The sequence below is a fragment of the Eptesicus fuscus genome, chromosome 14 (assembly GCF_027574615.1).
Source record: "Eptesicus fuscus isolate TK198812 chromosome 14, DD_ASM_mEF_20220401, whole genome shotgun sequence".
In the NCBI taxonomy this organism is placed as follows: domain Eukaryota; kingdom Metazoa; phylum Chordata; class Mammalia; order Chiroptera; family Vespertilionidae; genus Eptesicus; species Eptesicus fuscus.
In genome coordinates this window covers 72206890-72221797 of record NC_072486.1, presented here as the reverse complement: position 1 = coordinate 72221797, position 14908 = coordinate 72206890, and the positions used below count along the sequence as shown (strand labels likewise).

Here is a 14908-nt window from a genome sequence, read left to right as displayed (position 1 = left end):
CCGTTACCCTCCAGAGAGAAGCCTGGGGCTTTACATGAGCATTTGTGGGAAACTGGTTCCTTTGAGACACTGGTTCCCCCAGGAGCCGACGGCTCTGGGAAGAGGAACCGTCTGGTGGGTGGAGACAGTGACCTGGGCCCACACCCCTTCCCCTGGAACAGCCACCAGGAAGAGAGGCGCCCAGAAAGCTGGCGGCAGAGAGGGCGGGGCGCTCTCCTGCACCTGTGGCCCCAGGCCCGGGCCCCAGGCAGGCGGGAGAGGCTTCTGCGGAGACAAAGGCCACCGCCTCCTGAGAGAACCCAAAGGCCCAGTGTCCCTGCGGATCCGGGGAGTCCTTGGAGGGAAGGTGGGTGGCGACCGCCACTGGGGTCATGTGGGCGCCGCCCAGTCGGCGCTCTTCGGGGCCTTGCACGTGTGCACGTCCAGGGCCTCCAGGCAGTCCTGGCAGCGCACGGCGCAGCACCAGTGGAACTTGCACTCGCACTTGGTCATCCGCGTGACGCGGGACGTGTCGTAGCCTCGGCCGCAGCACATGACTTCGCAGCTGTCCATGCCCCGGGAGGTCAGGTTGCACACGCGGCCGGCCGTGCCCAGGGAGCCTGGAAGGACAGAGAGGCGTCACTGGGGAGGCGGGGGTGGCTCGGAGCTGCCTCCAGGAGGAGAGTTACAGAGTCATCCATCCTCCAGAACAGCACCCTGACCCCCCATTCTGGGGCCCCACCCCAGGGGACATCGTGCTGCCGAGGGCCAAGTCCAGGAAGGATGGAGTGGAGCGCAGCTTCAGATCTGCCCTGGGCACCCTGACCCCCGCGTCCCCACTTCTGCCTGAGATAAACCTGTCAGGTGATCCCTACCTAGCCTTGGACTGATGGACCACCGAGTGGGCAAGGCCAGACCAGAATGAAAGAAGCATCTATCCCAGTCCCCTCTCTCCTGACCTAAGAAGCACATTAAGGGAGCAGTGGCCAAAGCTAGCTCTCTCACAAGGAATTTGTCAGGGTGTGGAGCCCTCAAAGGGAGGGATTCTGTCTCTCCAGACCTGGTTCCCCGGCTCATTAGAATGAGGAGAGAACCCCGGTTGGTGATGAGGTGTGGGTATCATTTGTTTAAGCCCTGGAGGAGGGAGCAATGCCCAGCCAGGCTGTCTTTCATGCTGTGGTGTCACAGGCCTTCGAGATGTGTGTGAGGCACCTGGTTGAAGCCAGGAGCCTAGACTTTCGATGAACACAATTACTGTGGGAAGACCATTGGAACGTCCTCTGAGTTATTTGGGGTGATTCATATTTATGAATTTGTTCCTGAAAAACAGTCTCCATGATAGGAAGCCTCTTCATTTGTTCTGTTTTGTGGGAAACACCTAGAATTCTTTCACAAGAGAACCAAGTACAGTGGACATTTTCGGAGCATCTGCTCAACTTACAATGGTCCTTTCTGCTTCTTCCTCCTGGACAGAGATGGGGGTCTGGCAGCCATAATCATCCAACATTACCCTGTTCTGTTGGAGGCAGATGATTGGACCAGGGGAGGGCACCTGACTTACGGTGAGCCAATCAAATATATTTCCCTGAGGAATTGTGATTTTTTTTAAAAAAAATTGTATTTTTCAATGACAGTTTGCATTCAACATTATTTTGTATTAGTTTCGGGTGTACAGCATAGCAGTTAGTCATAGTCTGTGTGATTTTGATAGAGAAAATCTTGCCAAATATAAACGCAGTAGCCATTGGTAGCCACACACCACAATGAGGTCCGTGGACTAGAGGAGGTCCAGAGAGAGACCAGAATGAGACAGATGTACAGACAGCAAGGATAAGACACGGAAAGAGAATGCTGCTCAGATCCTGGACTGTTTTCCCATCTACTTCTATCTCTACCTGAGGTCGGGCTGCATTCCAAGCTTTGGGCTCCTAGCTTTCCCTGGGATGAAAAAGATAGTAACTTAATTCACTTCCCCTTCCTTCATCACGTAACTAGCCATTTTTCCTCTTCAGAGCTCCTCCAGTGCCTCCTGACTCTCTCTGTGTTTATCACAATCTGCACTGCGTTCCAATTATCTATATAAATGTCATGTTGCCCTGACAGTCACGAATGACCAGGGAAGCACTCAGGTTCAAGCAGAGTGTGGGGTCAAAAAGAGAAGAGGGAGGGGCATAACTTGCTCTGTGATCAGGCCACCGACAGCAGGAAGACAGGCAGAGGAGAGGAAGGATGGCAAGGGCTGGGGCCAGGGTGGCGGGTGGGTCAGCCAGGGACATCCCTGATCCTACATGGTGCCGAAGAAGCAAAGGTTAGAAGAGGCAGCATCTGGGCCGAGATTTGCAGCAACAATCAGGACAGTGCTCAGAATTACTGATTGTGCAAGAAGGACTCACTGCCAAATGCTGCCTCTTAAACAGCACACCCATATTTTTTTTAGAAAGTTCTTCTTTTTTTTTTTTAATCCTCACTTGAGGATGTGTTTTTATTGATTTTAGAGAGAGAGGAAGGGAGAGGGAGATGAGAGACAGAGACAGAGAGAGAGAGAGAGAGAGAGAGACATAGAGAGAGAGAGACAGAGAGAGAGAGAGAGAGAGAGAGAGAGCGCGGTGGGAGAGGAACATTGATCAGTTGCCTGGACTAGGGATCAAACCAGCCACCTAGGCATGTGCTCCAATGGGGAATTGAACTGGCGACCTTTCAGTGTAGGGACGATGCTCCAACCAACTGAGCCACATTGGCCAGGGCAGCACACACATTTTTTAATTCAATAAACATCTGGTGAACACAAATATGTCTGAGCCACTGTGCTACCTGCTTGGAGAATTTGCTGAAAACCTACTGTAGCCTACAGTAAAGTTTTACACAAAGCACCACTGTAGACAAAGCTCAAAGGTGATAAATGAGGGTATTTAGGGCTTGCACATAATCCTAGCTTTGTTATGCTTCAACTGTGTGACCTTGGGCAATTAAGCTTCAGTTTCCTCTCAGGCAAAATTGGAATAAATACAGTTCCTTCCTCATCGGGATGAGGATAGAATGAGATAATTCACAAAAGTGCCCTGCATAATAAGTACTCAAAAATATGAGCCATTCATTCAATTAACAAGGGTTTACTGAGTGCCTACTATGTGCTAGGCACATTTCTGAGAGCTTAAAATTTATCAGCAAACAAAACAAAGATCTTGCCCCAAGGATCTTATGTTCTAGGGCAGTGGTCAGCAAACTGTGGCTCGAGAGCCACATGTGGCTTGCAAGCCGCGGTTTGCCGCTCTGTTGACTAATGAGTTTGCCGACCACTGCTCTAGGGGAAGTGAGCCAAGGTCCTCTTATATAATAAAAGGCTAATATGCAAATAGACCAAACAGCGGAACAACTGAACAACTGGGTCGCTATGACATGTGCTGACCACCAGGGGGCATGTGTGGAACATGGCAGGCATTGGCCGTGGCAGGATGGCGGAGCAGGTGAGCAGGGGTTTCAGACCAAGGGGGGGCGGGCACTGGTCGCTGTCACTGGGGCGAGCCTCTGGTGGTTACTGAAAATTCTTTGCTCCCTCGCTACAGTCCTGCCCAGCGCTCACACCTGCTGCCAGTGCTGGCCCTGCTCGCACCCGTTGCTGGTGCCCGGCACCGATCCCAATCACTTGGTGCCATCAGTAGGTGCGAGTGTCGGCTGCTGGCCCTGATCACCCCTGAGGGCTTCTCCACCTCCCCCTGCTCCTAAGGGGCAATCAGGGCAGCAGCCGCCGCTTGCATTGCTGATGGTTCTGGCTCCGCTCGCAACCGCTGCTGGCGCCAGCCCCAATTGCTCCGCGCCATCAGCAGGTGCAAGTGGGGCTGGCACTGTCAGCACATAGGAGCAGCAGCAGCGGGAGCGGGGCTACCGGCAGACATGGGACTGGGGGTCATGGCAGGAGGGGCCGGATGGGGGTGCAAAGGATGGGCCAAGACCCACCCTTGTGCCTACCACAGCCATGTGGCCCACAGTTCCTTTCAAGGTGCACGGATTTGTGCACCGGGCCCCTAGCATTATAATAATACTAGAGGCACGATGAACAAAATTCATGCAAGAGTAGGCCTTCCTTCCCCCGGCTGCCAGCACCGGCTTCCCTCTGGCACCCAGGACCCGGGCTTCCCTCACAGTCCTGGCTTCGTCTGGAAGGTCGTTCGATCTAATTAGCATATTACACTTTTATTATTATAGATTTATTGGTATTAATATTAATAGTAGCAATCATGATCAGAAGAGAAGCTGTTAATAGCAGTTTTGTAGAGGAGGTGGCATTAGAAATCCTATATAATAAAAGCCCAGCGACCGAAATGGTGGAATGACCAGAGACCAGAACGACCGCAGCCCCTCGCCTTGGCCGGCCCCACCCCCAGTGGAGACCCTCACCCCAATCGGGGGTGTGGCAGGCTTGCAAACCCCCCACGTGGCCCCTCGCCCCAACTGTCCCCACCGCCATTATCTGGGGCCCCCATCAGGGCAGGCCGGCCGGCCCCCACCAGTGCACCAGGCCTTTATCCTATATAATAAAAGGGTAATATGCAAATTGACCCTAACGGCAGAATGACCAGAATGACCGCTCGAACCAGTCACTATGAGGTGCACTGACCACCTCTTGGTCCCTCCCCTGGCTGGCAGGCTCTGATAACCTGATGCCAAATGGGGAACCGGGGTAGGTGGCAGCAGGGATCAGGGCCAGCTGCGGGCAGCAGGAGAAGATGGCCCTGATCGCAGGTCAGGCCTAGGGACTGTTCCTGTGCACAAATTTTGTGCACTGGGCCTCTAGTATGATATAAATAATGAGTAGATTAGTAGGGAAAAATGCGGTGAAAGGCATTCCAGACAAGAAAGAACCTCCCACTCACTGAATTAGGGAGTGGGTGGCCGGGGTGTCAAGTAGGAAAAGACTGACAATGTTCATTTGGCTCAACCAATGCCCTTTGATGAGGGAAGCTATGGATGGGCACAATGGGTTGAAAAGCAAATGGGCAGAGAGCACAGCTGGACACCAAATGGAGGCGATTTTCAAGAAGCTTGGTGATGAAACAAATGAAAAAGTATAGCTGCAATGAGTGATGAGGCTGGAGATAGGACCGAAAGGTTATTTTAGGCCATTAAGCTCATTGGCATCTTTAAGCTTATTGTTTACCCTGCTTAGCTTCCGAGATCAGACGAGATAGGGCGCGTTCAGGGTGGTATGGTGGTAGACGACATCTTGTTAAGTAGCAGGAGATGTGTGACACAATTCTGTGATTTTCATTTATATAAAGTACAAAAGTGGGAAACACTAGTCTATGCTATTAGAAGTCAGGATAGTAATTTCTCTGAGGGTTGTGTAAAGGGTCATGAATGAGGCTTCTGGAAGACTGGTCCTCTTTGGGTTCTTGACCTGAGCACATGTTCTGTGGATGTACTCATTTGGGACAATTCAGAGTTGTACATATGTGGCATGTGCACTCTGCTGTATGCATTTTGTATTTCAATAACCAGAAGAAGGTGGAGGAGAAAAGGGAGGAGGCAGCAAAGACCAGGAAATGTGTGAGGAGCAGAGAGGTATTAAGCATGGCAGGAATGTGGCATTCAAAAGGGAGAGTGTCGCCCTAACCGGTTTGGCTCAGTGGATAGAGCGTTGGCCTGTGGACTGAAGGGTCCCAGGTTCGATTCCGGTCAAGGGCATGTGGTCAAGGGCATGTATCTCGTTGCGGGCACATCTCCAGTAGGGAGTATGCAGGAGGCAGCTGGTCGATGTTTCTGGCTCTCTATCCCTTTCCCTTCCTCTCTGTAAAAATTCAATAAAATATATTTAAAAAAACAAAACAAAACAAAAAAAAAAAAACAAAAGGGAGAGTGTCAAGAATGAACCAAAGAGATGGGCAGAAGCTGCACTGTGAAAGGCCTTTTGTGATAGGTGAAGGGGTTTAAACTTTAACCCAAGGCCAATGAGACGCTACTGAGAGCTTTTACACAACAGAGCAACATGATTTGATCAGAAGAATCATTGTGGGTGCTGGGGTCTAATGGATTGAAGGGGACCAGAGAGAAGGCAAGGAAATAAGTTAGAGACCAAAAAAGGCCACGGACTGGCCTGGATGGAGACAGTGTTGGAGGTAATGGGAGAGGCGAACAGACTCAAGCGAAGGTGAGGCAGCAGCACCTTCAGGACATGGTGCCTGATTGGACGGGCAGGTGAGAGGATGAGAAGAGTCAAGGAGTCCGCCCAGGTTTCTGGTTTCCGTCTTGATTGATCGAGACTGAGTTTATGCTGGTGACCTTCCCTAGGGTGGGGACCACGTGGGGAGGGGCAGGCTTTGAGAAAAGATAATGAGTTTAGTTTTCAGCTTGTTGAGTTTGCTGTGAGTGGTTCATCCAGGGAGACATGCTCGCTGGAAACACTCTCTGACCCTCCGCAGAGAGGTCGGGGTGGAGGTGCAGATCTCAGCGATGTCCAGTGAAGCCGGGTGTGAATGGGACCCCAGTGGGCGTGGAGAGCGCTCTCACCTGCCATCCCACAGGAGACTCTCAATGTTTACTGTCTCATGTTTTGATCAGAAGCCCTCCACACACATAAACATGCGTCATTTCTACTGAAATGCACATATCAGACTATGAATATATTCCCATGCAATTAGAATGTTTTTCTCGCCCTTGGGGCTGTTGGGCCCAAGATGTAATGATCTCATTCCTGAATCAGGCAAAGGGCCTCCCCTGACATCAAACTCAGTGGTCTTTCCCCAGGGGTTACAGCCTGAGGCTGTCTGAGCCTGTGACCTAGCTCAGCCTTGAGTAACGGTCATGGTGGTTTTGTCTCCCAAATGCGGAAAAGGAACTGGATTCTGAACAGAAGGATTGCTCAGTGATCTGATGTCGGCCCCATCAAACCTCTGAGAGCAGCCTGCAAAGTGATGGCCACTGACAGAGCTTAACGCAGAGTGGTTTCAGCAAAGGAGACAAAAGCTCTGGCAACGGGGTATTTCAGCAGCTCAATGTTCGGTGATAGAATGCTGGACAATGCAGTTCACATGAACACACCACCTCCAGGCGCCCTCACAGGGCATGTGAGGCCCAGGAGCAGGCAGGAGATGAGAGGGGGTTTTGAAGGCCGAGAGCCACTGATGTGAGAACAGCGGTGGGTGTAGGCGGCAGTGGCAATGGGCCCTGTGAGGTGGCAGCAGCACCCAGGAATGGGCCACAGCAGAGGGAAGGGCGGGCTCTGAAGTCCTGGGAGAGATGAGGCTGCATAGCGATGGACTGCACATGGGCCCTGCCTCGGGGTTTGGATCTGATTAGCTCTAATGACAGGCTGAAGGGCATAGGGCAGTTCTGACACTTGCTGTCATCTGAGCAAATACACAGCCTTTTCATCAAAATGGCTGAGGAGCACATCTCCAGACTGCAGAGCAATGGGAAATTTGTCGGTACTGCTTTCCTTTATTGGAATTATAATAAGGACTCATTATAATTGACAGCAATAGGGCTATACTGTCTCTGCAGCCTCTCACTAGTCCAGTGGTTGGCAAACCGCAGCTCGTGAGCTACATGCGGCTCGCGAGCCACGGTTTGCCGCTCTGTTGACTAATGAGCTTGCCGACCACTGTCATATACTACCCTTTACCTCTTTGCACACAATATGCCACAATTGCCTAATCCTCACAGCTTCCAACTACACGGTAACATTTAGTCTAGTCCAGTGGTCAGCAAACTCATTAGTCAAAAGAGCGGCAAACCGCACCGCATGTGGCTCGCGAGCCACGGTTTGCTGACCACTACACTAGTCTTTCCAAAACTGAAAGCATCGCCATTATTCTTAGAGAACTAGAGGCCCGATGCACAAAATTCATGCAAGAGTAGGCCTTTCTTCCCCTGGCTGCCGGCACCGGCTTCCCTCTGGCACCAGGACCTGTGCTTCCCTTGCAGCCCCGACTTCGTCAGGAAGGTCAACCGGACTAATTAGCATATTACACTTTTATTAATATAGATAAGAATCAAGACTATCCATGTGCATATGTGCACATTCTCTCTATGAGAGGGAGCCACTGAGCTGTACGGCCTGCCCGCTATTTAGTTCTCAACATTTGGGACATATATTTTCAGGTCTCTTTTCTAAAGGACACACCCACTTGTTAATGAGTCACTCACCCCTGCCTGGGCCAGGACAAGAACTCTTGGGGAAACAGAGCAAGCTCTAACTGTCAGCCTTGCGCCCAGCGGGCACAGTTCTCACATTTTCAAAACCAAATAGCCTTGAGGTTCATCCACCCCTTTTTTCATCTTTTCCCCCTCATTCTTCTTCTTTCTGCCTTCTCCTCTACCTTCTTTTTCATCGTCTTTCTCTTCTTTCCATTCATAATTGAGGTCAGGATTTACGGAGCACTGCTGTGGGCTGGGCCCTGGGGAAGCATTTGCCCACATCATCACATGTAGTTCTCATATGCTTATAAAGTAGGTATTATTTTATTTATTATTATTATTTATTTTTTTTTTTTTGGTTAATCCTCACCTGAGGATATTTTCCCATTGATCTGTTAGAGAGAGTGGAAGAGGGAGGGAAAGACAGAGAGAAACATCGATGTGAGAGGAACACATAGATTGGTTGCCTCCTGCATGTGTCCTGACCAGGGCCTGAGCCAGGGAGGAGCCTGCAACCAAGGTACGTGCCCTTGACTGGAATCGAACCTGGGACCCTTTGGTCTGTAGGCGGATACTGCATCTACTGAGCAAACCTGGTGAGGGCTAACGTAGGTATTATTGTTATCACCATCTTGGAAATGAAGACATGGAGGCTCAGGGAGCCATCCCACTGCCAGCAGGTGGCAGGGTCGGGATGTGGGGGCAGGTTTGTCAGACTCCAGAGCTGGAGCTCTTGACCTTGTGACGGGCAGCCTCTCGGCAGGGCTCCATCCAATGCCCCCGCCCCCCCCCCCCCACCGGCCCCAGGCAGCAGGGTGGCTTGTTGGGGCCACGGGCAGTGCTCTAGCATTATCTCCCGCTCTTTCCCTCGTTGTTTTATCAAATGAAGACTATGCAAAGCTCCTAATATGTAACTTGTTTGAAGGGACCTTTTTCTCCAGCTCATGATATACTGCAGACAATGAAGATACCTCAAGTTACATGAAAAGGTGAACAAGACGAGTTACCATGGTGTTAGCAGCTCACACTGCATTTCTCCTGCGCTGAAATGCTTGTCACCTTTTTGAGAAATGGGACTCATTATTTTGCAATGCCAAGGTGGCATGTGCAAAGCCTGTGTGCCCTAGAGGTGGTGTGAACATATGTCACTGAGGTGGCCTGGGCGGAAGGCTTGGGAAGAGCCCTTTCCAAGGAGAACCCTCTGTCTCAGGAAAGCCCACAGCAGCGCGGGAGGTCACCGAACACGGGGTGGCAGCCTGGTCCCGTACCTAACTCTCCTCTGACTTCCTTCGCATGTTCTCTGAGCCGTTTCCAGAAACCAAATTGATCTTTATAGGTCAGATATTTGCATCAGACCGTATCTACAAAAGCACATCAGGCTGGCTCTAAAAATGTTTCAAAGGAGAAATTTCAAAAATAGTTTTGAGTAACAGCCCTATCATTAGTCTCCCAATTTATATGTTAACAGCATAAACACATATGTAGATACTTCACATTTAATGTCTATTTAAAAAATCACTCCTATTGCTTAAAAACGTTACCTCTTATCGCACTTTAATCTACCCAGTTCACTTAAGAGAAAGGGACCTGCCATGACTGGTTTGGCTCGGTGGATAGAGTGTCGGCCTGCAGACTGAAAGGTCCCAGGTTCGATTCCGGTCAAGGGCATGTACCTTGGTTGTGGGCACATCCCCAGTAGGGGATGTGCAGGAGGCAACTGATTGATGTTTCTCTCCCATCGATGTTTCTAACTCTCTATCCCTCTCCTTTCCTCTCTGTGAAAAATATATATAAATATATATATTATTATATTAGAGAGAGAGAGAGAAAGAGAGAGAGAGAGAGAGAAAGGGACCCATTGGAAGCTCCTTTCCCTGACTTCCCTTTGCTTTGTGTTTGTGACGTGTGCCCAGATGTGTAGACTGTCTGCATGCAGGCCTTAGTCCCCGGATAGAGGGCTGCAGACTCAGGCTCAGTGAGCCCAACCACCTTCTGTCATCTGCACACCACACTGTCATAAGATCATCTAGACCAGTGGTCGGCAAACTCATTAGTCAACAGAACCAAATATCAACAGTACAACGATTGAAATTTCTTTTGAGAGCCAAATTTTTTAAACTTAAACTTCTTCTAACACCACTTCTTCAAAATAGACTCGCCCAGGCCGTGGTATTTTGTGGAAGAGCCACACTCAAGGAGCCAAAGAGCCGCATGTGGCTCGCGAGCCGCAGTTTGCCGACCACGGGTCTAGACTCAGTGTCGACAAGACCCAGGTAGTCCGCACCGTCTGTGCCGTGGGGAGGCGTGGGTTCCAACCAGATCTACCCCTCCCCTCTCCACAGGTGCTGTCCTCACCACGACTTGCACAAGAGCTCACATAGGCATGGGGAAAGGGAGGAGGAAGAATCGGAGTTTCTAAGCTACGTAAGTGTGTGGCCACATCATGTCCTTCTGGTGGGGCGATGCTGAGGGAACTTCCCAGAATCAAGCATCCCATCCCCAGAGCTATAAAATTAATAACGGAGCCAGGGTTCCCAGTACAAAAACATTTCTGTCTCCACCAACATGCATCTTCCTGACAGCCGAGGAGGATGGAGGGCCTTTGCTAATAGTTCCCAGACCCACACCTCCGGGACCTGCAGGAAGGGTGCTCTCTCTGTGGATGGGCCTGTGTCTGTGGAAATTCCTGCCCCTCCAGGCTGACAGGAGCCCATATGTTGACCATTAGGGTGTAAAGCAACATTCACTTACGCCCGTCATCCAATAGGCTGTTTCTCCTCTGGTTGACTTACACGTTGTCATTAATGACACAGATTTATTGAGGGAAGAAAAGAATGTTAAAGAGCAAACGTTAGAGACCGCACATTCATCTACTCACAAGGCTTACCCTTCCTTGCATTAAAAATTGCCAGGTACAGCTAGCAAAGACTATGTCTCCACTTATCTCAGATGATTTTACTTAATGTTTGCATAAAAACTAGGAAAAGTTTGACCGGCACAGGAAAACACGTCCCATTAAAGTAGCAACTGCCGCTGTGAAATTAAAGTTGTTGAAGCCAGACTCTGCAAGGCTCTCCATAGCAGCACTCACTAGCCCACCCACATCACTTCCCACTGCCCCCACCTGTGTCCTCTAACCAGGCCACCTTCTCACCGCTCACCAGAGTGACTCTCTGATATCACAGACCTGCAGACTGTTCATAAGGGTTACTCTCATCCGCTGCTCTAGACTTTCCTCTGCCTCCTTTAGGTTGAAAATCTTCCCATCCTTTGAGATTCAGCCCCTTCATAGAGCTCTTCCTGACTGCCCCACGCTCAGCTGACCTCCTGAGTCCTATAACGCATGTCATGCAAAAGGGGCTCATGTGCTGTTTTGAAATGTTTTATCATTTCTCACTCATCTTGTTTCTCCAAGGACAGGGGTTAGGTCTTATATTTCTTCTATCTATTGCATAGTTCTCAGGTGGCCAACATATACCTGGTATTTCCTGATTTACTAAGTATTAAATTTAAAGCAATTAAAAAAATTAAAATCAGCCTTCCCTTACCAAATCAGGGCACACTTCTCCAGGGAGCAGCAACCCAGTCCTTAATTTATATATTTATTTATTGAATGTATGGGGATGACATTGCTTAACAAAATTATATAGGTCTCAGGTACACAATTCTATAATACATCATCTGTATACTGTATTGTGTGTTCACCATCCCAGATCTTCAGAATTTAGAAGTAGGAGAAACTAGCAACTGAACTTGAGGAAGGCCAGCTGTTGGGGCAGAAGGAAAATCAGGGGAATGGGGTGTTTTAGGAAAGAGGGAGGAGCTAATTACATTGTAAGTTACTAAGAGTTTGAAAAGATGGTCTTCTGGTTAATAATGAATATTAACCACACAACATAATCAATTAACTGTCTATGAAATGGTGACTTATAAGCCTCACAAATATGTTTTTCATCTTCTCTTCCAGTCTCACTGTCTTAGCACTTTTTAGATATCAATTCATGAATGTCTATAAGTCACAACGCAGAAAGGGAGGAATAACTTCGTCAAAATGACAAATGAAGGATAAGACCTTGTAATAGAGCAATGGAGTGAGGACGGAAACCTAAGAAACACCACTTTCCTGCCCAGCTCGAGGGCTGTGCCCCGTGGCTGCCAACCTGGCTCATCTGCAGCCCGGGAGGCCAGGAGGGCACGGGCCCAGTTCGTCTTCCTCATCTTTGCATTCAAGGGGCTTATGCCATGTGTGGCATATAGAAGGGGCTCAAAAAGTATTTGTTCTGGGAAGAACTGAGGCACTTAAGATGTACTGGTGGGAACTGTGCATTTCATATCAAAACAAGGCCCACCCATTGCTATTTGCTCACATGTTGCTCCCTTGTTTTTAATCGGGTCACAGTCACAGCGTTTAGAGGTTCTGCAAACCTGGCCACACCAAAGGGCATGTCTAGAACACCAATCTCTGTCAACCATGGTTGGCATTGTGTTTCCGTGGGTTCTAAGCTGTTGGCCAAATATGACTTATGTGAGGAAAACCCTCGACACCTGAACACTTCGACCATTCACAGCCTACAGCTGTCAGCCAGGTACTGGGCTTTTAGCGGCCTAACCAGTTACACAATGGCAGGACTCCATTTGTTTTTTGAACTTGACTGGAGAAGGGTGGAGGGCTGCTTCCTTCCTCTGGCTGATGAGGAGACCTCCGGGTGACCTCTCGCCCAGGTCAGGGCTTGTATATCACAACCAGCGAAAGTGGCCAGTGATTAGGTGCAGACGCTACTCTGCGAGGATAGCAGCATTCCTTAGTGAGAGATGAACCTATCTCTGACTTAAGGGCTTCTTTGATTTATGGATGCCTGGGGCAATAACCGGAGTAGATAACACAGAACTGCCAGCATACCCATCCCAGAAGCCCAGCTTCCAGACCTAGCCTCCCATATGGCCTGCAGAATGTCACATGCGCAGCCTCACACGGCTGGCCATGCTCTTCACATCAAGGGGAGTATTTATAGTCGAACATCAGAGCACTGACTCCGTTTTCAATTGAAGACTCGGGGAAAAGGTCTCTGTTGCCGCCGTAAGAATACCTTTCTTAATCGATTTTTGAGCCGATCATTTCTTAGGAATTACTAGCAATATTACCATTCTTCAAAACTTGAAGGGCTTGTAATTGACAGGGGAGTCAAAGCAACCTGAGCCAAGTGTGGGTGAGGTTGAGCCCGACCACTTTCCATCCCCCACCCTCCACTTTGTAGGCACCTCATTCCATGATGTCCCCAGGTCCTCATGCTGCCTCTTGATTAGACAGATCTCCCCTCCCCGCCAAACTTCAGGAAGTAAAGTGGTGGAGTAAGGGGAGTATGGATTTCTGTTTTGATTTTTATTAATTTGTTTTGTTTACCACTTACAGGCCACAAACTTTTGGGCAAGTTACGTGGCTTTTCAGAGCCTCGGTTTCCTTTTCTCTAAATAGAGGGAACTGCCATGAAGATTCAGAGAAAATGCACACCAGGTATGTAGCTCAGGGTCTGACTCTGAGTAGGAATCCACCCAGCGTCCCCCTCCCTTCCCCACCTGGGGTCTGCATCTGTCCGCACACAGGAATACCTCAGGGTCTTGCCTCACCCTTCTGCAATTCTCGTCGAAATCTGTCCTGGTGTCATTATGTCAGGATGTCACCGCAAGGCTGACTTGATAACCTCTGTCAAACTGATTCCAGGGAAAGCTCTGAAGGATGAAATCCTTTTAACGTGCTTACTCACAGTCAAGAGGGTTTCTGAAAATGCAGGGTCTGGATGTGAAAGAACACCCTCTGACCCTGGGCAAGCCAGGGTGGGGGATATTGTTTGGGAGGTGACATTTATCTAGAGATCCTCAAATAAAAAACCTTTTCCTTCTTTGTCTTATAAATAAGAGAAACCGCCCCCCCCCCCCCATCATGTCTCCCTGGATTTCTTCTTACCTAATAATTACAGAAAAATCAGGAGTCATGGATTACTTAAACTGCTTGATGTATTTAAGTTTGAAATGCTTACAGAACATCAGGAACAATGTCCTGAGATTTTAGTTCGCTATATCTCTGAAAAGGACCTCACTTTGGAAAATAGTGGACTAGACGGTAGACTTGATCCACTCCACAAGCCACATTGACAAAACAAGCCGACTCGCTCCATTCAACTCGTGAGTTAATTTGAACAGGAAACAGGTGCTAACCAACAGGAGGAAAGACATTCAGTCCCAAGTATCTATTACTTGACCATCTTCAACCTGCTCACCACCATTGTGTTCCCTGTGCTGGCGAGTAAAAGGTGCCCGATACGTTGAATATTAAGCGTGCCTGATATTACAAAGAGCAAAATAAAACAATATGACCACAAGCAAACAGATTGGGTGGTATGCGATGTGCTCTAGGGGAAGGGTATGTCAATTTTAATAGAGAAATTTTTTTAAAGTTCATATATACATTCATTGATTTAAAGTTTACTGCAAACTTCTGACTTATTGGGAGTTCCCTTTACCAGAAAACAGGCTGTCCCTAACATAGTAAGAGTCGAGTGAAGGGAAGGGTCCCTTGGGGATGTGTTCATTCTGTGACATGTGCATGCTGCAAGGATGTTAGCCTTGACCCCACACCTTCCTTTCATGATGAGAGAGCAGAGCTCAGAGGAGGAATGCCAATGCGAGTTAGATGACGGAGTCCCCCCTTCTCCCAGGTCTCAGATTCTGTCACACCTCCCTGCCTCTACAAAGAGAAGCTAGGAGCTACTCCAGGATGGTCCTGAACCACACACTTCCA

At 49.2% G+C, this 14908-nt stretch overlaps 1 protein-coding gene across 1 annotated transcript in view; it reads right to left on the bottom strand.

Annotated features, from left to right (window-relative positions):
- Positions 1-369: 369 nt before the first annotated feature.
- Positions 370-14908, bottom strand: part of WNT2 (Wnt family member 2) — a 60466-nt gene continuing 45927 nt past the window's right edge. Inside the window, exon 5 of the mRNA XM_008152424.3 lies at positions 370-599. Within this exon, the coding sequence (XP_008150646.1) occupies positions 370-599 (230 nt within the window). The remainder of the gene's footprint in view (positions 600-14908) is intronic.